Genomic DNA, 24,213 nt, shown 5'->3' with positions numbered 1-24,213 from the left:
TGAGAGCCCACGTGCCCCTGTCAATCACACAGTGCCCATGTGCTCCTGTCAATCACTGAGAGCACAAGTGACCCTGTCAATCACACAGTGCGCATGTGCCCCTGTCAATCACTGAGTGCCCACGTGCCCCTGTCAATCACACAGTGCCCCTGTGCTCCTGTCAATCACACAATGCCCACGTGCCCCTGTCAATGACTCAGTGCCCATGTGATCCTATCAATCACTCAGTGCCCATGTGCTCCTGTCAATCACACAGTGCCCACATCTCCCTGTCAATCACTGAGTGCCAATGTGCCCCTGTCAATCACACAGTGCCCACGTGCCCCTGTCAATCACACAGTGCCCACGTGCCCCTGTCAATCACTCAGTGCCCATGTGCTCCTGTCAATCACAGGGTGCCCACGTTCCCCTGTCAATCACACAGTGCCCATTTGCTCCTGACAATCACTCAGTGCCCACTTGCCCCTGTCAATCACACAGTGCCCACGTGCTCCTGTCAATCACAGTGCCCATGTGCTTCGGCCAATCACTGAGTGTCTACGTGCCCCTGTCAATCACACAGTGCCCATGTGCCCCTGTCAATCACTGAGTGCCCACGTGCCCCTGTCAATCACACAGTGCCCCGGTGTCCCTGTCAATCACTGAGTGCCCACGTGCCCCTGTCAATCACGCCGTTGCTGGGCCCGCCCCTCCCTTTCCCTGGCCCCTCCCTTTCCCTGGCCCCTCCCTTTCCCCGCGCGGTGCCGGTGCTGCCTCCTCCAGGCGGAGCCGCGCAGCTGCCGTCCCGCGCCGCCATGGCCGAGGAGAAGCTCTTCAAGGCGGAGTACGCGAAGAGCGGACGGGCCTCCTGCAAGAAATGCGGCGAAAGCATCGCCAAGGAGTCGCTGCGGCTGGCCATCATGGTGCAGGTGAGTGGGCCGCTGTGGGGACCTGAGGGGAGGGGGCGAGGTGCCTGCCCTTGTCTCCCTGGCTGCAGCATGCAGGCCTCGTGCTGCAGGTTCAGGCAATACTGGGGCCGTGGGGGTCATGCATCCTCCTCCTTCTTTTGCAAATGCATCGGTTTTTATCTTGCTTCAGATCATTGCACGTTTTGCATCCCCCCGCTTTTATTCAGCGTGCCTGCATTTTGCTGATGACTCATTGGAAAGCAGGCCCGCCTGCAACCTGCATTATTCATTGTGGTGGGGGGAAAAAAAAACAATCGTTGCAACTCCCATCCTGCTTGATGCTCTTTGGAAAGTACTTATTCCAGCAATTAAATATTAACAACGAAAGCGTGGTTTTTCCAGTGCATAGCTGGGTAATTGTAAAATCTCAGTGATTTCCCCATTTCCACCTTGCAGACTGAACTCTAACATGAGCTCAGAGTGTTAGGAGCAAATTGCTGCAGATGCTGAAACCTGTACTGAAAACAGCACATTGGAGATCAAACAGCATCCACAGCTCAGAGTGGTCGTCCTCTGGCGAAATCTTGCAGTCCATTTGCTTTTTCCTTGACACAAGTTCTTGCACGGTTCACTGCATGGACAGAATCTGAGGGGAATTTTTTTAGATTTTTTAATTCAGAAATATTGTTGATGCAAATCTGGATCAGCTGGGACTTGAACCTGGAGTTTTGTGGCTCAGACGATGCAAGTGGACGGAGGGGTTGGGAATATTGCAGGGGAGTACAAGTGTACTGTTAAAAGCAAAACAATATCACTGGAAGTTTGAGGTCTGAGATACAAAATCAAGACGTGCTCAGCCAGTCATAAAGATATACACAGCTGAAAATGTGTTGCTGGAAAAGCGCAGCAGGTCAGGCAGCATCCAGGGAACAGGAGAATCGACGTTTCGGGCATAAGCCCATCTTCAGCCTAAGAAGGGCTTATGCCCGAAACGTCGATTCTCCTGTTCCCTGGATGCTGCCTGACCTGCTGCGCTTTTCCAGCAACACATTTTCAGCTCTGATCTCCAGCATCTGCAGGCCTCACTTTCTCCATAAAGGTATACACAGCATGGAAACAGACCCTTCGGTTCATCTCGGTCCCACTGACCAGATATCCTAATCTGGTCCTATTTGCCAGGCTTTGGCCTATATCCATCTAAACCCTTCCTATTCATGTCCCCATCCAGATGCCTTTTAAATGTTGTAATTGTACCAGTCTCGAGAGTGTGATGCTGGAAAAGCGCAGCAGGTCAGGCAGCGTCCAAGGAACAGGAGAATTGACGTTTCGGGCATAAGCTCTTCATCAGCCCTCATTGTACCAGTCTCCTCCACCTTTCCTGGGCATTCATTCCATACAGCCACCAGCCTCTGCGTAAAAACATTGCCCCTTGGATCCCTTTTAAATCTTTCCCCTCTCACCTGAAACCTATGCCCTCTAGTTTTGGACTCCCCTACCCTTTGGGAAAAGAACTTGACTACTCAATCTGTCCTTGCTACTTGTGATTTTATACACTTCTATAAGGTGACCACTCCGATGGGAAAATAGGCCCAGTCTATTCAGCCTCTCCCTGTAGGTCTCAGATAATAATCACAGGTCAGCGTTTGATCAGAGCTAGGTAAGATTAGATTCCCTGCAGTGTGGAAATAGGCCCTTTGGCCCAACAAGTCCACACCGACCCTCTGAAGAGTGACCCTCCGAAGAGTAACCCACCCAGACCCATTCCTCTCTGACTAATGTAACGCAAGGAAGGTTTTCAGGATCTGGGTGGAACATGATGGGGCACAAGACGGGAAACACCAGATGACCTGTCTTTCAGTGATTCAGGGAGTAATAATGGGACAGTGAAAGAGAATTGTGGACAATCGTCTTCAGAAAGCAAATTGAGTGGAGTGGGGACTAAGGAAAGGAAACGGGAGCGGGATGGAGAGAGACAGGAACACGTTCCGAGATTGTTGAGTGTGGAAGTCTCTTAAGGTGCCAAGTTGAACATTGGAACAAAGGGCAGGAGTTGGAGGTGTCAGTGTGGGAGCAAGGTGGGGAGTTAAAATGGCCGCAGGAACCTCGGGATCGTGCCCATAGACAAACAGAGGTGTCTGCAAAGCAGGCCCCAGTGGAGAGGAAACCACAGTGTGAGCAGCAAATACAGTAGAGTGGATTGAAAGAAGAGAGTGTAAATCTACAAACAGGCAAATGGGAGCAGGAGTCAGCCATTTAAGTAACCCCCCCCTCCCCGAGCCTGCTTTGTCCTTCAGGACCAAGATGTCTGATCATCCAACCCCAAGGCCATTGAGCCCGTGGCTGTTGGTGCATTCCTGCAGCCCCACCTGAAGGTCCGCACATTTCGCTGAGTTTTTACCTCCGTTGCTCGCTGTGTGTGAGGCAGAAGATAATTCAGGTCCTGAACCCCTCCTCGCTAAACAAATCAGATTCTTAAGGGTCAATGCTGAGAGGATGTTTCCCCTCATGGGAGAGTCTAGGATCAGAGGGCACAGTCTCAGGAGAAAGGGGCACCAATTTAAGACTGGTATGAGGAGGAATTTATTCCCTTAGAGGGTCGTGAAGTCTTTACCACCGAGACAAAGTCCTCCTGGGGACAGAGTCCTTGTGGATATCAAATGCTGAGATGCTTGATCAGTTGAGGAATTGAGGTTATGGGGACAGGGTTGGAAAGTGGACGTGGGAAATGTCTGATCAGCTATTAAATGGCCAGGTAGGCTCGATGGACCAAACAGCCTACTCCTGTTGATGGTCTCTGTGGCTGAAATCCCTCTAACTCTCTCCCTTTCTGTTTGACTACCTTTTCGTAGAATCCCTACAGTGTGGAAACAGGCCCTTCGGCCCAACAAGTCCACACCGACCCTCCGAAGAGTAACCCACCCAGACCCATTCCCCTACATTTACCCCAGACGAGTGCACTAAGCCTACACATCCCTGAACGCTATGGGACAATTTAGCATGGCCAATTCGCCGAACCTACACATCTTTGAATTATGGGAGGAAACCGGAGCACCCGGAGGAAACTCTCAGACACGGGGAAAATGTGCAAACCCCACACAGCCAGTCACCCGAGGCTGCAATTGAACCCAGGTCCCTGGCGCTGTGAGGCAGCAGTGCTAACCACTGAGCCACCCTGCAGCACCTCAGCTAGCTAATTGTTTCGTTTCTCTGCGCCCGTTGTGTGAATGTGAATCCTGGGGTTTGTTTGGACCTTCAGCTGTGGTAAAGATTCGCTGTCAATGCAGGTTGTTGTTGGTAGTGGGAGCAGAATTTACTGCTTCAGCTTTGAGCCAATGTCACCTACTTGCATACTTAATTTGAACCCTGATCATACAACACGTTATAGGAAAGATGGGAACGCGTTGGAGAGAGCACAGAAGTGAATTACAAGACTTCTTGCCCAGATGGGGATAGATTGAAGAAACTGTGACTGAGAGGCAGATTTCCCTGCTGTGTTTAGTCTCCTAGAGGCTTGTATCCTTCTGCAGAAAGGACTTGGCATTTGTGTGGCACCCAGCCAGACTGTTGGTGGTGGTTGTGAGATGTGTCCTTCAGGGGAAACGCATTGAGGTTTGTGAGTTAGTGACAAAAGCAGAGACCACGACAATATTTGTTTGAGGTTAGTTGTGTGACTGAGCTGATCAGCCAGTCCATGTGCTGCGTTTCCTGAGAGTGAGACGTTTTATGTTGTAGCCATTTTGTGAGGGAGAAGTTAGGCCGATGGTTGATCCGATAATGGATGGCCTGGCGTGACCTGGATACAGAGGAAGCCCTTGTTCTGATGTAACGGGATCACACAATGTATTACTTTGAATAATTCATGCCTTGTCTTTGATTTCATGAGATTGACTCGGACATGAAGACGTGGCAGACTGGATGAACTGAATCTTTGGGTAAAAAGATCAGGTCCCAGACCACTCTCCATCTGTCGACCCGCCCCCGCTATTTCTTCCCCTTCCATAAGCTGTACTTACTAAAAGGAGTCCTCTGTTTGAAATCTGTTCAGCAGCTAGAATTCCAACTTTTCTGAATGGGCAGCCTCTCAGTCGGAAAGGCATGGATTCAAACCTCATTCCAGGTAGTGGAGAGTGTAATCCCAGCTGACATTCCCAATGCAGTGCTGCGGGAGTGCTGCACTGCTGGAGGTGTTGTCACTAAGATGAGGCATTGAATTGTTTTTTTCTCTCTCTCACACACGTGCGTGCACACAAGCATGCTCCCTCTCTCTTGGTGTGCATTGCAAGACGATTTGAGTTCAGAAGGAGGGACGTCTTACTGCAGCTACATGGGACTTTAGTGAGACCAGGCCGAGAGTACTGTGGTCTACAATCTGAGAAAGTACATCCTTGGGAGAGACAGGATGCAGTGGAGAATCATCGGGTTGGTAATGGGAATAACAGGACTGTCGTGTGATGAGAGATTGGTCACTGGGCCTGTATTAACTAAATGTTTTGATTTGATTTGTTGTCACATGTGCCTCAGTACAGTGAAAAGCTTTGTTTGTGAGCAGTAGTAAGCAAGGACGTACAGATCATAGGGTGAACAAAATCTTAGAGCAAGACATACAGATTACATCACACGGGACACGCACTGGGCAAGATCAACATCAACAAGGTCAACTTTATTTGAAGTTCGAGGCCATTCATCAGTCTAATAACAGCAGGGAAGAAGCTGTTCTTAAACCTACTGGTCATGTGTTCAGGCTTCTGCATTGTCTGGAGGCTAGAGCGAGGGAATGTAGTCTCCGAATACAGGGTAGGAGATGAGGGCAAATATCTTCCCTCAGCAGTGAACCTGTCGAATTCTGTCCCACAGAAGGCTGTAGAGACCAAATCACTGAATATATCCAAGTCTGAGATTGATTTTAATTTTTTAAAGTTTAAGGCTGAAAGGGTATGGAGAGAATGTGGGACGTTGAGATCGAGGATCAGCCATGATCATGTTGAATGGTGGAGCAGACATGAAGGGCCGAATGGTCTGCTGTCCCAGGATCATGTTGAATGGTGGAGCAGACACGAAGGGCCGAATGGGCTGCTGTTCCTTGTTTGTATCTGACACTGCTTTGTTTCTCGGGAATGTCAGGAGCGGGAGGCACAGAAACTGTCCCTGACAGCACCACGTCACCGAGGGAGGTGGGATCCTGAGCCCATTTCCAACTCCTGCTACCTACCATTGAACTGCTCACGGCCTTTGCCCTCCCTCTCCCTGACTCCCAGTCTCTGGCTTCCCTGGACATACGGACCTTCAGCCTCAGTATGGTCACAGCCAGGGAGACTTTATCCAACAGGGAACACTGACACCGTCCTGTGCACGTGCCTGACTCCTCCCATCTTCAGGACGTGCAGCACTGGGCCCATTACCCTAGGCTAACATCCACGCCATGAGGAGGCTATTCAGCCCCTCGAGCCTACTGTGCCCTGGGATAAAATCATGGCTGATCCGAACTCCATGTTCCCACCCCTGTCCTCCTTTACCTCCATAACCTTTCACCCCGTCACTTCTCCAGGGCCTACTTCCCAGTTCCCCCGCCTCAGAAATGCTGAAAGACTCCACTGTCGCCACCTTTCAAAAGGTGCTTGGCCTCCTGTGCTCATCCCCCACTCGACTGGGCCTCCACTGGTTGAGAAACACTGACCCCAAGTTGCAGCCACCACCCACCCCCCCTCCTTCCATCCTGCTGCTGTTGTTCTCCCAGTCTGACTGTCATGTGAAACCTGTTCCCCTACAGTCACCGATGTTTGATGGAAAGGTACCCCACTGGCACCACTACGCCTGCTTCTGGAAGCGAGCACGGGTTGTGTCACCCTCGGACGTGGACGGATTATCAGACCTTCGCTGGGATGACCAAGAGAAGATTAAAAAGGCCATCGAAACTGGCGGGACGGGAGGAGGTACCTTTTTTTAATATTGCTTCCGCGTTTAGAATCATAGAATCCCGACAGGGTGAAAACAGGCCATTTGGCCTAACAAGTCCGCACTGACCCTCTGAAGAGTATCCCACCCAGACCCATTCCCCTATTACTCTACATTTCCCCTGACTAATGCACCTAACCTCCACTTCCCTGAACACTATGAGCAATTTAGCACAGCCAGTTCACCTGACCTGCACATCTTTGGACTGTGGGAGGAAACCGGAGCACCCGGAGGAAACCCACGCAGACACTGGGAGAATGGGACAGGAATTCCAAATCTACTCCCTGCACTATCACTTCACTCAGTCTTTTATCCCTGACCGACTCGGTCTCTCGCTTCTTCCATTTTACTCTCTCTTGATTTAGCTTTCAAATTAAATTAAATTAAATTAGGATGAAGACAGAACCTGTTATCTCGCTCCTCGAACCTGCTCATGTTTCACCCCCCCCCCCCCCGGCTTTTATATTTAGGTCGCTTGATTTTTTTATTGAAAATGTTTTGTTATTTTACGAAGGTTGAGAACGTTAATTCTTTGGTGGATTTTAATTGGATAAATAGTTCAAGATAGTAGATTGATCCACATGATTTTGAAACAAATGGAACACCTCGCCCTAGTTTGGGAGCTATTTTCCTGGTTCCTCACTGTTAGCATGTTTAGTGATCAGTAATTTAAAAATATTTGTCTCAACAGTTTGTTGCCTTTGAGGTCCCTGATATCTTAGGTTTGTCAGTCCCATTGTCCTACACACAGAACATCTGATCATACTGAGGTGCACACCACACTTCAATCAACTCGAAAGACGTTGGGCTTTCCGTGATGTTTCAAGCATGCAAAATCGGCTACATTTTTCTGAAGTAAATTATCATCCGTTGTCTTTTTCAAGTGCAGTGCTATCTGAATTTCCATGGGACAAGTCCAGGGTAAGAGTGCCCGGATTTCTCACACCCAATCTATCCCACTTCACAGACCATGCCCAGGGCCTGAGGAGGATAAGGGCTTTTTGTAATTATTCCCCAGCTCCCTGGCTTCCCTTTGAGACCCGTAGACCAGACATTCTGTTCCTGCCTGTGGCTTCATTCCCTGTCCTACCACTTTGTTCTGCTTCCAATATTGTGACCCTTGGGTTCTGGGCTCAGCCTCATTGGTGGATTGATTCTAAGTTACAAACTGAGATTTATTTTACTCAGTACCTTGTGCAGACAGTGGGGAGACATGTTTAAACCTGCATTTACACCCTTCCCATATAGTTACAGAATAATAACAACAGAAATAGGAGGCCATTGAGCCTGTCATTCCCAAACTCTCCCACTAGTCTCACTCCCCCTGCTCTTTGACTGTATGTTTGTCTTTCCTCCCATCTGCGGGTTGGGTCATGGTCTTCCATTGGATTGGTCTGCTCTTCTGGGCTAGATTCTGCAGTGGTTTTTCTTTTAGATTAGATTCCCTACAGTGTGGAAACAGGCCCTTCGGCCCAACCAGTCCACACCGACCCTCCGAAGAGTAACCCATCCTCCTCTGACTAATGCACCTAATAACTGTGGACAATTTAGCATGGCCAGTTCACCTGACCTGTTGGTTTCTGTGGAATGACTCCCTGGCCTTTCCCACCTGCCTTGAGGTGAGGTGTACTCTGCGGGTCGAAATCAATTCAGCCAGTAAGTGGCGGTGTGGGATTGGCTCAGAGGGAGAGACATTACCCATTCCACCACAAGACCTTCCTGCTTTTTCATTACCCTCTTACAGGTATCTATCCAAATCTGTTTGGAAGGTTGTTATTGATCCTGTCTCCCACCGTGTTTGCAGGCAGCTGTTCCTCTCGTTCTTCTCCCTGTGCCTTGGAATCTGGGTCCTCGCCATGGCAACCAACCTTCCTGCCATTGGAAGTGGGTTCTCCTTCCGTATTTTTAACAGAACCTTTTTTAATTAGGAGTGCCTCTATCGAATCACCTCTCGATCTTCTTTAATAAATAAACTTAGGTTCGCTGTCCACCAGAGAACAATTAGCAGGTGAGACCATGAGGCGTAGGTTGTGTCTGTGCGTAATCTACTGTGGCCAAAACATGGAGACTTGTGGATTCTGGGAGAATGTGTGGGAATTGTTGGTTCCACTATCTCTTTGCTTCACGTGTTCTTTCTCAAACCCACAGGAAAAAGTGGTGAGCAGGGAGACAGTAAAGGGGAGAAGACCTTGATTGACTTTGCAGTGGAGTACGCTAAATCAAACAGGAGCACCTGTAAAGGCTGCAGTGAGAAAATAGAAAAGGTGAGAGGACATCACATGATCACTTCCAACATTGAAGAGTTAGAACAGCCCAACACGGGAATTGGGGCCTAGTTAGAACAACGGAAGCTGGAATTTGGGGCCTACTTAGAATAGCGCAGTTTCGTTCTTGGGGCCTTGTTAGAATAATACAGTCTGGATGTTGGGGCCCAGTTAGAATAACACAGTTTGGTTGCTGGGGCTTGGTTAGAATAATGTAGCCTGGATGTTGCGGCCTAGCTAGAATGACGTGGTCTGGATGTTGGGGCGTAATTAGAATGACGTGGACTGGAAGTCGTGACCTAGCTGGAATAACGCGGTCTGGATATCGAGACCTAGTAAGAATAATGTGGTCTGGATATGGGGCCTGGTTAGAATAAAGCGCTGTGGAAATTGGGGCCTAGTTATAATAATGCGGTCTGGATGTTGGAACAGTAACAAATAGTAATACATTATTAAAGTTAAAAATCTTCCAAGGGACTTTTCAGGAGCATTCCAATACAAAATATAGAACAGTATCTTCCAGGAGTTGGCATTTGGTCTTTCGTTATGTTATTTTTAAAGTTACTTTATGCTGCAGGCAAGAAGAAAATAATCTCAGTTTCATTCAGACATCAGTGATTAGTGCAGACTGGTATTTTCTGAAGATGTGGTTTATACTGCAGAGAAGTCACTTTATATTCAAGGCTGATACGTGTGTGCAGGGCCAGAGCATGATGAGGCATTCTGGGATTGGGGCAAGGTTGAAGCCATTATGGTTTTCTTCACCAGCGTTAATTGCCGATTCCTCATTGCCCTGCGGAAGGCGATGATGAGCTGTACCCTGAACTGCCAGAGTTTCTGGGTGTGCAGGGACAGTCACAATGCCAAGAGATGGGAATTCCAGAATTTGGACCCAGTGACAGTGAAGGTACGGCAATATATTTCCAATTCAGGATGGTGAGTGGCTTGGAGGGGAACTTCAGGTGGTGGTGTTCCCATGTATCTGCTGCCCTTGTCCTCTGAGATTGAAGTGGTTGTGGGTTTGGGACGTGCTGTCTAAGGACTTTTGGGTGAATTTCCACAGTGCGTCCTGCAGATAGTACTCACTGCTGCTGCTGGGTGGTGGAGGTAATGGATGTTTCAGCTGGTTTAGCACAGACAGGAGCCCAGCGCCCAGCCTCCTCCCATTTCACTGTTCTTTAAACATCTTGTTGTGTTTCCGACACACAGGATACTGTCCGTGTCTCGAAGAAAATGATTGATCCGGAGAAGCCACAGCTGGGGATGATCGATCGTTGGTACCATCCTGCCTGCTTCGTGACCAACAGAGCAGAACTGGGCTTTCTGCCCACGTACAGTGCCACCCAGCTGAAGGGCTTCAGCACTTTGAGCGCAGAAGACAAGGCAGCACTAAAGAAACAACTACCAGCTGTCAAGAGTGAAGGGTATTTATGAATATTCATGTATCCATTAATATAACCTCTGCTCGGGATCGAGTGGTCTATTTCACATTTGTTTGTCTGTATCTGTGCTGTGCACCAAACTATTTCTAATTACCTGTGCATTATTCTATATATGAATCACCTGAACCCCTGATTCTATTCCAGTCTGTAATCACTCCCAGGGCTCCATTATTCTGTATATAAACCATCTGAACCCCTCGATTAGATCCCAGTCTGTAATCACTCCCAGGGATCCATTATTCTATATATAAACCATCTGAACCCCTCGATTAGATCCCAGTCTTTAATCACTCCCAGAGATCCATTATTCTATATATAAACCATCTGAACCTCTCGATTAGATTCCAGTCTGTAATCACTCCCAGGGATCCATTATACTATATATAAACTATCTGAACCCCTCGATTAGATCCCAGTTTGTAATCACTCCCAGGGATCCATTATTCTATATATAAACCATCTGAACCTCTCGATTAGCTTCCAGTCTGTAATCACTCCCAGGTATCCATTATTCTATATATAAACTATCTGAACCCCTCGATTAGATCCCAGTCTGTAATCACTCCCAGGGATCCATTATACTACATACAAACCATCTGAACTCATCGATTAGATTCCAGTCTGTAATCACTCCCAGGTATCCATTATTCTATATATAAACCATCTGAACCCCTCAATTAGATTCCAGTCTGTAATCACTCCCAGGGATCCATTATTCTATATATAAACCATCTGAACCCCTCGATTAGATCCAAGTCTGTAATCACTCCCCGGGATCCATTATTCTATATATAAACCATCTGAACCCCTGATTAGATCCCAGTCTGTAATCACACCCAGGTATCCATTATTCTATATATAAACCATCTGAACCTCTCGATTAGCTTCCAGTCTGTAATCACTCCCAGGGATCCATTATTCTATATATAAACCATCTGAACCCCTCGATTAGATCCCAGTCTGTAATCACTCCCCGGGATCCATTATTCTATATATAAACCATCTGAACCCCTCAATTAGATTCCAGTCTGTAATCACTCCCAGGGATCCATTATTCTATATATAAACCATCTGAACCCCTCGATTAGATCCCAGTCTGTAATCACTCCCCGGGATCCATTATTCTATATATAAACCATCTGAACCCCTCGATTAGATCCCAGTCTGTAATCACACCCAGGTATCCATTATTCTATATATAAACCATCTGAACCTCTCGATTAGCTTCCAGTCTGTAATCACTCCCAGGGATCCATTATTCTATATATAAGCCATCTGAACCCCTCGATTAGCTTCCAGTCTGTAATCACTCCCAGGTATCCATTATTCTATATATAAACCATCTGAACCCCTCGATTAGATTCCAGTCTGTAATCACTCCCAGGGATCCATTATTCTATATATAAGCCATCTGAACCCCTCGATTAGCTTCCAGTCTGTAATCACTCCCGGGGATCCATTATTCTATATATAAACCATCTGACCTTTTAATTAGATTTTCACCTTTCCTCAGCCCTGCTGTTCTCAGTTCTATTGTTCCAGAGTGTTCTCCAATTTCGGTTTCTAATGAGTTTTGTGCAACAAGATACCACAGCATGGGTAATGTTCAAAGAGTAGAAATTGTTTTGGCTTTGTTCTGTTGTAAAGGAATTCATCCAACTGTGTTTTGAGTGAAGGCTGATGAAGTTCCATCCGGGTATATTTGAAAGATTCTTCCCAGTGCTTTTGCAGAACAGTTTCCAAGTCATTTTTGGGACCTGCACTGTTTGACACAAATATTCCATGTAACTGGGGTATCCAATGAGGGGCTTCAATGAGAGGAAAGGGAGGAGGAACATTCCCAACTGACCAGGGTACGTGAGTAACTAAAGAGAGTCATAGAGTTTACAAGAGAGAAAGTGAGGGCTGCAGATGCTGGAGATCAGAGCTGAAAATGTGTTGCTGGAAAAGCGCAGCAGGTCAGGCAGCATCCAAATGAGGAAACTGGTGAAATCGATGTTGGTGCTGTATGGTTGGAAGGTCCCAAGGTGGAAGATGAGGTGTTCTTTCTCCAGGCGTTGGGTGGCTAGGATATGGCAGTGGAAGCGGCCCACGACTTGCATGTCCTTAGCAGAGTGGGAGAGGATGTTGAAGTGGTTGACCACAGGGTGGTGGGGTTGCTTGGTGCGTATCCCAGAGATGTTTTCTGAATCGCTCTGCAAGTAGGCGGCCTGTCTCCCCAATATAGAGGAGGCCACACCGGCTGCAGCGGATGCAGTAGATGATGTGGGTGGAGGTGCAGGTGAATCTGTGGCGGATATGGAAGTTTCCCTTGGGGCCTTGGAGAGAAGTGAGGGGGGAGGTGTGGGCGCAAGTGTTGCACCTCCTGCGGTTGCAAGGGAAGGTGCCGGGAGTGGTGGTTGGGTCGGTGGGGGGTGTGGAGCTGACAGGGGAGTCGCGGAGGGAGTGGTCTCTACGGAAAGCTGGTAGGGGAGGGGAGGGAAATATATCCTTGGTGCTGGGGTCTGTTTGGGGGTGGCGGAAGTGACGGCGGATGATGCGCTGTACATGGAGATTTCTGTTTGGAGGTGGCGGAAGTGACGGCGGGTGATGCGCTGTACATGGAGATTGGTGGGGTGGTAGGTGTGGACCAGTGGGGTTCTGTCCTGGTGGCGGTTGGAGGGGCGGGGCTCAAGGGCGGAGGAGCGGGAAGTGGAAGAGATGCGGTGGAGGGCATCGTCGACTACGTCTGGCGGGAAATTGCGGTCCTTGAAATTGCGGTCATAGAGTTTACAGCGTGGAAATAGACCCTTCGGTCCAGCCTGTCTATGCTGACCAGTGTTCCCAAACCAAATAGTCCCACTTGCCTGCCTTTGGCCCATATCCCTCTAAACCTTTCCTATTTATGAACCTGTTCAAATGTCTTTCAAGTGTTGTAACTTTATTTACCTGGGTTTACCACATCCTCTGGCAGTTCATTCCACATGCAAACCACCCTCTGTGTGAAAAGGTTGCCCCTCAAGGTCTCTTCTCACCTTAAAAATGTGCCCCCTAGATTTTAACCCCCCCCACTTTTGGGAAAAGATCTTATCTATGCCCCTCATAAACCTCTATAAGGTCACCCCTGAACCTCCTTCGCTCCAGTGAAAGAAGTCCCAGCCTGTCCTCGTAACTCAAGACCCGGCAACATTCTGGGAAGTTTTTTCTGAATCCTCTCCAATTTAATCATATATTTCCAATAGCAGGGTGTTCTATTCCTGTCCAAAATTTTCAAGTCATTCATAACTTTGTTACAAAAGGAACTTTTATTTGTTTCATTTATTTATTCGGAGATGTAGGATTTGCGAATTGGGCCAACATCTATTGCCCATCTCTAGTGTCCTTTGAGAAGGGGGTGAGCTGCTTTTTTTGAACTGCTACAGTCCATTGTCGTGTACGTATATCCACAATTACTTACAAAGGAAAGTTCCAGAATAATGACATTGTGGCAGGGAGGAGATGAAAACCTTTGGGAAAACAGGGAGAGTGTTAGAGGAGGAGAATGAGGATTCGAGAACAGGAGCAGGAATGTCTTGCTGCAATTGCACAGGGCCTGGGTGAGACCACCCCCTGAGGATAGCGTGCAGTTTGGGGCTCATTATCTGAGGAAGGATGATCTGGCTACAGAGGGACTGCAACAAAACTTCACCAGATGGATTCCTGGGATGACAGGCCTGAACTATGCAGAGAGATTAAATCAGTTAGGATTATATTCAGTGCAGGTTAGGGCTTTTTCCCAGGTAGAGGAATCCAGAAGTAGAGGGTGTATGAATAGGAAGGCCAAATGGGACTGGGTCAGATTGGGATGTTTGGTCGGTGCGGGCGAGTTAGACTGAAGGGTCTGTGTCCATGCTGAATGACCCTGTATCTCTAGGAGCAACAACTACAGGTTTATTTATAGAGCACTTTAACATTAGTCATCTGCAATTACTCGCTAACGAGTGTGGCTGTCCCACTGGGAAACTCCACGTCACTGCTCATAGTTCTGTGGGTCCTTGCGTGACTGATCAGCCCAGTCCTAGAGCTGTATCACTGACCACACCTTTGGCAGGTGTTTCCGGGAGGTGGAAGTGGGCCTTAGCCTTGAGATCGCTGACATCCCTTTCTCCGGTTCCTTTTCCACACTTCCTCTTGCCCCAGGGTGTTCTCGAAGAGTTGTGTCCATTCACACAGGAGCTTCCTCCAATTGGTCTCTTCTGAGCAAGGGTCTGCTATGCATTGACATTTGTGTTGCGTTTCTTGAGGGAAGTCTTCAAATGGCTTCCTTTATCCCTCGTCTTGTTGAGTGCCTTCCTTGAGTTGGGTGAAGAAGATTGCCTTTGGCAGTTGGAATTCAGGCATCCTGAGCACGTGGTTTGCGGCCTCTATGTTGATGCTTTTGGCTAATGTTAATACACCTGTCCTCCCAACTGATGTGGACAATCTGTCTCAAACAGCGTTGATGGTAATTCTCTGAAATCTTGAGGTGACACTGAAACATATTCTCAGTTCGGAGCCACACAGAAGGACTGCCTTATACACAAAGATCGTGGTAGCACCGATATCATGGTCGTGGAAGACTCTCATCCTTGGGCATCCGAAAGCAATGCTCACAGAGTGGATGTGATGTTGCATCTTTGCCTCAATGCCAGCCTTCAGTGAGAGGTAGCCTCCCAGTTAAGGGAAATCTTCCACCTTTGGAAGGATTTCCCTGTTGACCTTAATGCAGGGATAGCTGGAACTTGATCTGGGTTAGATTGGTAAAGATTTTGACTGTTCTTGACATTGAGGCTGAGAACCAATTCTTCAGTCTGCTTCCCCAGAGGCGTTCGTTCAGGATTGAAGATTCTCTTCTGAGAGAGTGGGGGGGGGGGGGGGGGGTGATATGGTGATCCGCGTACTGAAGTTCCACAAGCCAGGTCAATGGTGGTTTCTTCTGGGATGTCAGCCCGTTGAGGTTGAAACATTTTCTAACCATCTGGTCAGCACTTTCACATTGTGTATTATTACACAGGATTAACCCCTGAGGCACCTGAGATGTTGGGATTGGTGACCAAAGCCGTGGGTTTTAAGAAGCGCATTGAAGGGGGAAATGAGAATGCAGGAAATAAGACCAGGAGAGGCTGGAGGAGGGAGGGAACTCCCAGGTTTGGCGGTGAAGCAGCTGAAGACATGGCCAGCCAAGTTGGAGAGATTGGAGTTGGTGTGGGGGGAGGGTCACACTTGAGGGGCTAAAACGTGGATATCCCAGAGAGATTACAGAGAAGAATGGACTCCTGTGCTCAGTGCCAGTGTCAGGCCGGTCTGAATGGTTACAGTTGCAGAAGGGTTTACTTTGGATGGCTCTGAGGCTCCAGTCAGTGTATGTAGAGTCTCCTCAGATTGGGGATTGTCTGTCCCTCCCCACTTTCAGCCTGTGACAGACTGGCAGGGTCACACTGGTCATCGACTAGAAGGAAAGGGGATTATTTGCTGGCTCTAAACCGTCAATACCACTCTGCCTGTGAAATGTGAATTATTGGTCACAAATCATTCTATATTAGATGTCCAAGATCTGCGAGCTCAGATTGATTATAATTGGAAAAACCCTGTACTATACTGTGAATCCATTCCAACTTTAACACACAATTCTGGGAGTTCCCCTCCCTGGTGAGTGGGATATGAAGATTGGCTCAACACTCTGATGTTTCACTGTTTATCTGCACTGTTCAAGGAGGGCCAGGCCATGACAGGGTCACTGTCTGTGCAGCTGAGTTCAGACCTCCATCGTTTGGTCTGAACATTGTAGTGACCGGTCTGCATCAGGCTAGGGGTCAGGCTGAAGGTTAGAGAGCGGGTAAAGGTCAGCGTGCCTCAGACTGAGGGTTCGAGAGAAGGGGGTAAAGATCAGCCTGTCTCAGACTGAGGGTTAGAGAGGAGGTGGTAAATGTCAGTGTGTATCTAACTGAGGGATAAAGCAAGGGTAAAGGTTTGTGTGCCTCAGACTGAGGTTAGAGAGGGGGTAAAGTTCAGCCTGTCTCAGACTGAGGGTTAGAGAGAGGGTAAAGGTCTGCGTGCATCAGACTGAGGGTGTGGGGCACAGCCAGTTGCTTGTGGCACGGTAACTTGATCTGAGGGGGCGGGGTGCTGGGGTTTCCTGGTGGGGCTGGTACGCGGGTGTTAACCTTGTCTTGTGTCAGGCTTGACCTGTGCGGGGCGACACAGGAACATGAGCTTGAAGGCCCTTCTGAAGGCCTTCATTTTGAAGGCGTAGAGTACAGGGTTGACCGCAGAGTTGGCGTGGGAAAGGATGATGACGGTAAGCAGCAGTGGGAGGGGCAGAGGGCACTGCGGGCACATCAAGAGGACACAGTTCATCAGGTGGAGGGGCAGCCAGCAGATGGCAAAGAAGACCAGCACCAGGAAGAGCGAGCTAGCTGTCTTCATCTCCCTCCAGGATCCCGCTGCCCGCTCCCCTCGGGATGCCAGCCGCCTCACCTGAGTCAGCACGCGGGCGTAGATGAGGAACATGGCAGCCAGAGGCCCCAGGACGCAGCCAAAGAAATTGAAGTAGACCATGTAGGCCATGTCCATCACTGTGGTGAAGTGGCAGTAGCCGTCTGGTGGTGGGGGCTGGTGCCAACCCATCAAGGGTACCAGGCCTAGCAAGAGGGATAGGAGCCAGGTGATGGTGATGGCTGCGCCTGCATTTCTGGGCGTGACGATGGCGTGGTAACGCAGCGGGAGGAAGATGGCCAAGTAGCGGTCGAGGGCTACGGCCAGCAGGCTGAAGATGGAGCTCTGGGTGAGCACCACCAGGACGGACAGGGTCAGCACACACAAGCGGAAGTTGTGTCTGGGCATGCCCAGGTCAGTCAGCACGGCGCAGGGAATGGCCAGCGCTCCCACACCGATGTCAGCTGCAGCAAGTGAGACCAGGAAGCAGTTGGTGATGGTGCGCAGGCGGTGATCCCGCAGGACAGCAGCACAGACCAGAACATTCCCACAGACCGACATCACCGCTATCACCAGCTCTGCCAACGTATACGGGAGGTTAAGGTTCACGGCACGGGGACTGGCCGGCGTGACGTTTGTCTGCTCCATGCCTGTACTCCCCAAAGACACCATTTTGTGTGCCTTATCTATAGGTGTTTTTAGGTGACAGGACCTGCTTCTCTCCTTCACCCTCGTTTGTAGGCCAGGTTCACCCTAGTGAGTTGGTCCCATTCTCCTTTGTCTTCCCCCTTGTAGGCTGTGTTCACCTCAGAGCAAGCTGGTCCCACCTCCTTTGTCTTCCCCTTTGCTTACAGAGTTGTCTTCACCTTAAATCTGATTCAGAGAGAATGGACCAGTTATTGACCAGTTTTTATTTAATTCCTTGTTGCAATGTGGGTATCGCTAGCAAGGCCCAACATTTGCTGCCCATCCTTCATTGTCCTTAAACTGGGTGGCCTACTAGATGATTTTAGAGGGCAGTTTAGAGTTATCCACATTGCTGTGGGTCTGGAGTCACATGTAGGCCAGACCAGGTAAGGATGGCAGATTTCATTCCCTTAAGAGGATAAGTGAACCTGATGGATTTTTACAACAATTGACAGGAGATCACAGGCTAGCCTTTTAATTCCAGAATTTCTGTTGAATTCAAATTTCACCATCGGCCATGGTGGGATTTGAACCCGTGTCGCCAGAACATTGGGGGCCTGAGGTTCTGAATTACTAATGGAGTAACATGGCTGCTCCAGCACCACCTCCCTGTAATGGTCCAGTTTTCAAGGGAGTACAGGAACAGAGAGAGCTGGTGAGTCAACACTTAAATCTTTGAAGGTAAATTTAATTTTTGTCTTAAAAAATAAAGCATTGTTGCCTTCCCAAATAGAGAGACAGTGTGAAAGCGAGGAATTAGCTTTTACACGTGCACTGGGGGATAAAAGAATGGACACCTTGCTAAAAGAGAATACAGAAAATCATTTGGCAAAGGGTAATATTGTGATGATAGTGTGGATTGGGAAAGGAAAAATTGTAATAGAGCGACCTGAATAATCTTTCAGAAGGTAGCAGATGGTGGGAATGCGGTGGATGTAATTGATTTGAATTTTGAGAAGGTCTTTGACGTGATCTCCCATAATAGAGTCATGAATTAGGTTAGAGAATGTGGAGTTGAGAGGGGTGTGACAGAATGCATTACTCGCTGGCTTCAAGACCAAAGGTCATTCCGGGAGGCAGGAGGTGGGGCGTGCTGTTCCACCAGGATCCTCGCAGGGACCACCACCCATTTGCATTCACAATTTAGACTTTGAAACAAAAATACGAAGTTGGGCGAGGATTCCAACACATTGAGAGTGTCAGTGGTGTAGAGGAACAGAAACTGGGTGTAACCACAAGGGTCACAGCATGGGATAACAAGGGCGTGAAAGGAGGACATGCAGGCACTTGGCTTGATTTCCAGACACCGTGAACCGAGAAGTAGGGAAGGTTTGCTAACCTGTGTTGAACATTGGTTTGACCTTAGAGTACTGTGTTCGGCCATCATAAGAACAACGTAGCAGAGAAAGTTTACAAGAATGGGAGGTGAAACGTCTAGTTACAGATATCGGGAAAGGATTGACAAACTCTTGGATATAGGACTGTGCAGCTGCCTGCCTGGGAATGCTCCCCGGGGTGTTATCTTGAAACTGGGTATTGTGCTGCGATCTCAAATTTGCTGATTAAAGCCTCTGGAAGAAAGTGAGGGCTGCAGATGCTGGAGGTCAGAATTGAACAGTGTGGTGCTGGAAAAGCACAGCCGGTCAGGCATCCTCCAAGGAGCAGGAGAATCGACGTTTTGGCCATAAACCCTTCATCAGGAATCCTAATGAAGACATTATGCTCAAAACGTCGATTCTCCTGCTCCTCAGATGCTGCCTGACCGGCTGTGCTTTTCCAGCACCACACTGTTTGACACTAATTAAAGTTGCAGTCTGTTTCATAGAATCCTAGAATCCCCATAGTGCGGAAAGAGGCCATTCAACTCATTGAGTCTGCACTGACCTTCCAAAGAGCATCCCCCATCCTGTCCCTGTAACTCTGCATTTTCTATGGCTAATCCACCTGACCTGCACATCCTTGGACTCTGGGAGGAAACCGGAGCATCCGGAGGGAACCCACCCAGACACGGGGAGAATGTGCAAACTCCACACAGACAGGCAGTCACCTGACACTGGAATCAAACCCACCCCTGGTGTGGTGAGGCAGCAGTGCTAACTTCTGAGCCGCTGTTTCCTGTTGAGTGTGTAACCCGCGGTGGGAACTCTTTGATTCAGTCCCTGAGTCCTTCACAATCTTGTTCCAGGAGCTGAGCGTCCATTAGCTGGTCCAGACCATCACTGGGATACTCCTTGCAATGTAACAACCCCTCCTCCTCTTCCCCCCCCCCCCCCCTCCAATAAAGGCAACTCCACTCCTGCCCCCCCCCCCAGCTCTGAGACTGTGTTTCCCTGCAGTCTGACTCCACATTCAGACTCTCTGACCATCACCAGTGCGTCCTGTTTGCTTAGTAGGATGTAAACTCTCAGTGGACGGCAGGTAGCAGAATTAACCACAAACCCATTTCCATCACTGCGCACACACACAACGGCCCCCCCCCCCACCACCTTCTACGGCCCACCGTTTGATAACTGAGGTGGGACGTTCTGCCCTCTTACCTGGTTGACCTTTATCCAGCGGCCTCCTCTAAACAGCTGATCCCATCCATTAATGTTTCTGGAATCTTGCTGTGCCCCAGTTGGCTCGGTTTGTGTGTCATCGTAGTGACTGCCAGGCTTCCCAGGTTACTGAAGGGGTTGGGAGGGACATAACGGTTACTCCAGTTCACTAAGAAGGCTGTCGAAGTGTTTAACCACTGCTGAAAATACTGGCCAAAGGCCGTGTCTCTGTACCGACACAGCGAGGGAGATAGTTAATGATTCAGATCACTTGAGCCTTCGTCAAAACTGGGAGATATTCAAATCTGATTTATTATGACCAACTGCAGAGCAAGGAAGAAAGGTAAGACAGATTTTAATCATCTCCCAGTTCTGATGGGGACTCTCAGATTTGAGACGTTAACTCTGATTCTCTCTCCATTAATGCTGCTGATTTTCTCCAGCATTCTCCGTTTTTCTGTTACATTTCAAGCCCTCATATTTTGAATTTCTCCAGTTCTTGTATCCAATACACTCTGTTGTATCTGTCTTCCCCTCTCTCTCTGGCTCTCTCTCACTTTTTGGCTTCCTCGCTGTCTCTCTGGCTCTCTCGTGTCTCTCTCTCTTTCTGCCAATCTCTCTCTCTCTCTAGCTCTCTCTTTCTCGCTCATGCTTTCTCTCACTCGCCCTCTCTCTCTCTCTCTTTCTCGCTGTCTTTCTGTGTCTTTCTCGTCCCTCCAGCTTCCATCTTCTCTCCTTCCCTATTTCTATTTCCATTGGCCTATACCTGCAAAGCCAAGCTGCTGAACTGAGTGTTCCTCTCTGGGATCCTGTTCTCCACCTCTCCCTCAGAGAATCATACAGTACACAAGAGGATGCTTGACCTCCCAAAAACTACACTGAATCAACACTAACCCCACTTGCCTGCATTTGGCCCATAATCTGCAATGTTATGACACTCAATGCTCACCCAAGTACTTTTTCAAGATTAAACCTCTTGCCTATCACCTTAAAATTATGCCCCTTGTTCAGCTAAGGGAAACAGCAGCTTTTTATACACCCATACACACCTCAGTCAGGTCCCCCTCAACCTTCCTTACTCTAATAAAAACAACTTGAGCTTATCCAGCCTCTCTTCATCATCTCCATCCCAGGCAACATCCCGGTGAATCTCTTCCAAGTTTCCTGTTTGCCTTCCTAATGCCCCTATTAACCTGTCCTGCCATCTTCAGGGATCTGTGGACAAGCACCCCCAAGATTCCAAACAAAAGCAGACATTTCTGGAGAATCTTGGCAGGTCCGGCAGCAGCTGAGGAGAGAAGGCAGAGTTAATGTTTCAGACCCAGTGATCCTCGTTCAGAACAGATCTCTCTGTTCCTCTGAGTCTTCTAATACCCTGCCATTCATTGAGTCCCTCTTTCCGCTCGAGTGTTGTGAGTCACATTTTAGCCAGTGTTAGAAAATGCTGCTGACTCTGAGTGAGAGTGGGTAAGGGTGAACCACATTGGCTGTGGGTCTGGAGTCACATATTAGATTAGATTAGATTACAGTGTGGAAACAGGCCCTTCGGCCCAACAAGTCCACACCGCCCCGCCGAAGCGATACCCACCCATACCCCTACATTTACCCCTTACCTAACACTACGGGCAATTTAGCATGGCCAATTCACCTGACCCTGCACATCTTTGGATGGTGGGAGGAAACCGAAGCACCCGGAGGAAACCCACGCAGACACGGGGAGAACGTGCAAACTCCACACAGTCAGTCGCCTGAGGCGGGAATTGAACCCGGGTCTCTGACGCTGTGAGGCAGCAGTGCTAACCACTGTGCCACCGTGCCGCCCCCTGTGCCACCGTGCCGCGGTCTCGTTAAGACCAGTTCTGGTGAGAATGGCAGATTTACTTCTGGATAGGAAATTAGCGACCTGTTACTCCAATCTGAAACTAGCTTGTAACCTCCGTTACCTGGGCGGCACGGAGGCTCAGTGGTTAGCACTGCTGCCTCACAGCACCAGGAACCCGGGTTCGATTCCAGCCTCGGGGGACTGTCTGTGTGGAGTTTGCACATTCTCCCCGTGTCTGCGTGGGTTTCCTCCGGGTGCTCCGGTTTCCTCCCACAGTCCAAAGATGTGCAGGTCAGGTGAATTGACCATGCTAAATTGCCCACGGTGTTGAGGGATGGATAGGGTAGGTGTATTAGTCAGGGGTAAATGTAGAGCAATAGAGTAGGGGAATGGGTCTGGGCGGGATACTTTTCGGAGAGTCAGTGTGGACTTGTTGGGCCAAAGGGCCTGTTTCCACACCATAGGGATTTTATGCTGATCCAATCTATTCTATTCTGCACTGATTGTGTACCTGGGCCATCCGTGTGTCACACGATGCACTTGATTTGTCCGTCTTGAGGAGCTGTAACGTGTTGTGAGGAGCTCTCGAACCTATGTTTTGCTGCTCTCGTTAAGAAGATACTTATAAGGCCCAGGTCACTGGAGGCGGGCTGGAGCTGACAGGACACTGAGGGAAAACACGTTGCTTGCTCCTCTGTACTCTGAGGGGAACTGGGGAAAGGAGCTGATCATTAGTGCCAGTGTGTTGTCAGGTTTCCTTTCAACGCCACCAGTGGCCTCTCAACCAGGACCTTCTTGAGAACAGATTCCCCTTGTTCTTATCCCAGAGGGAGGCAAGGGATTGACTGACAAGCCACCTCCCATGAATAGGAGCATCTCAAACAAAAAATTGCAAATGTCAGTGGTGCGGACTTAGTGGAGAGAGAAAGAGATTGGAGGTGCAGATTTTAATGCTTGACCCTTTGTAACATATTGTGAAACATTTGGGTGCTAGACTTGGAGAATTGGTTAATGTTACCACCCCCTCCCTCCAGTTTGCCCATTCCACAGAGATGTGCCCCTGGTTTTATATAAATATCTCTCTGTGAGCTCAGTGTGTGTTTGGGGAGGAGGTGATGAGCCAAGGTGAAGAGTCCCACTATGTCTCCGCTCACTGACTCAGTGCAGCAGAGTACTGCCCTGTCAGGCAAGGCTTAACAGAGCTACACGACAATGTGTTGGTTTGTCCATGGGATATGAGTGTTGCTGGCTGATTGACTGACTGCCTTTGAACGCAGTGGCTTGCTTGGCCATTTCAGAGGGCAGAGGGTTGACCGCATTGGCTGTGGTTCTGGAGTCACGTGTAGGCCAGACCAGGTAAGGCCGGCAGAATTCCCTCCCTTGAAAGAGGTGAGTGAATCAGATGGGTTTTGACGACAGCGGTTATATGGTCTAACGTCTAGTCTAATAATCTGCTGGGCTGGGACTTGAACCCATGTCCCCAGAACACGACCGCAGGGTTCTGGATAACTCGCCCAGTGATATCCCCACTATGCCAGTGCCTGCCTTTGCTTTGGCTGGCAGGGTGTGTATAAGTGCAAGTCTTATTCTAGGCTCACCTGGGACTGTGACACTGTGTCTCAGCCAATCAAGTGTTCCGTCAGTGATGTAATGACATAATGAGAGGCCATGTTGGTCTCCATTACCAACCCAGTCTGCAGCCAGCCCTTTTGCCCACTCTGTCCCTGGAGCCTTGCAGATTGTCTGGTCACCTGAAGGCAATTTCCTTTCTAGATTATACCACCATTGTTGAGATTAGTAAAAGGTTCCTCTTCCTGTTTCCTCTCTCCTCTCTATGTCTTTGTCCAAAACCTTAAATCTGTGTCCCCTCATCCACGGGCGATTATTTCATGGGGAGAGCTTTAATTTATGTGCCTTCTCTGACCCTGTCATGATCTAGACCAGCTTAAACAGACCAACCCTTCCTCACAATCTGCTTTGTTCCCGGTGAGAACATCCCTAGTCGGTTTCACCTTTTGATGTTGCTGGAATCCACCCCCCTCTACTCGCCACAGTTTAATAGTTGTTGCGTTTTGCTTTCAGGAAAAGAAAGGCAGACACAGTCGATGGGGAAGCGACAGCAAAGAAGAAAAACAGGAAGGAAGAGAATGTTTCAAAACTGGAGAAGGAGCTGAAGGTGGGGACGGGGGT

General features: G+C 48.9%; 2 protein-coding genes and 1 long non-coding RNA gene across 3 annotated transcripts in view; 1 reads left to right on the top strand and 2 right to left on the bottom strand.

Moving 5' to 3' along the window:
• Positions 1-737: 737 nt before the first annotated feature.
• parp1 (poly (ADP-ribose) polymerase 1) overlaps positions 738-24,213 on the top strand; it is a 60,819-nt gene continuing 37,343 nt past the window's right edge. Inside the window, exons 1-5 of the mRNA XM_043687287.1 lie at positions 738-908; positions 6,655-6,817; positions 8,988-9,103; positions 10,313-10,527; positions 24,106-24,199. Of these exons, the coding sequence (XP_043543222.1) occupies positions 795-908; positions 6,655-6,817; positions 8,988-9,103; positions 10,313-10,527; positions 24,106-24,199 (702 nt within the window). The 5' untranslated portion in view covers positions 738-794. The remainder of the gene's footprint in view (positions 909-6,654; positions 6,818-8,987; positions 9,104-10,312; positions 10,528-24,105; positions 24,200-24,213) is intronic.
• On the bottom strand, positions 16,233-17,625 carry LOC122548588 (adenosine receptor A1-like). The gene has a single exon (XM_043687423.1). The coding sequence runs from the start codon at positions 17,623-17,625 to the stop codon at positions 16,702-16,704; it is 924 nt and encodes a 307-aa protein (XP_043543358.1). The 3' UTR covers positions 16,233-16,701.
• On the bottom strand, positions 17,772-22,854 carry LOC122548526. The gene is made up of 3 exons (XR_006311257.1): positions 22,535-22,854; positions 20,202-20,330; positions 17,772-17,850 (listed from the first exon to the last, which is right to left on the bottom strand). It is a non-coding gene; the product is annotated as an uncharacterized LOC122548526 (long non-coding RNA).

This window comes from Chiloscyllium plagiosum, chromosome 3, assembly GCF_004010195.1.
Source record: "Chiloscyllium plagiosum isolate BGI_BamShark_2017 chromosome 3, ASM401019v2, whole genome shotgun sequence".
Classification (NCBI taxonomy): domain Eukaryota; kingdom Metazoa; phylum Chordata; class Chondrichthyes; order Orectolobiformes; family Hemiscylliidae; genus Chiloscyllium; species Chiloscyllium plagiosum.
Note: the sequence above shows the minus strand (reverse complement) of the source record. Positions and strands in the feature narration are given on the sequence as shown.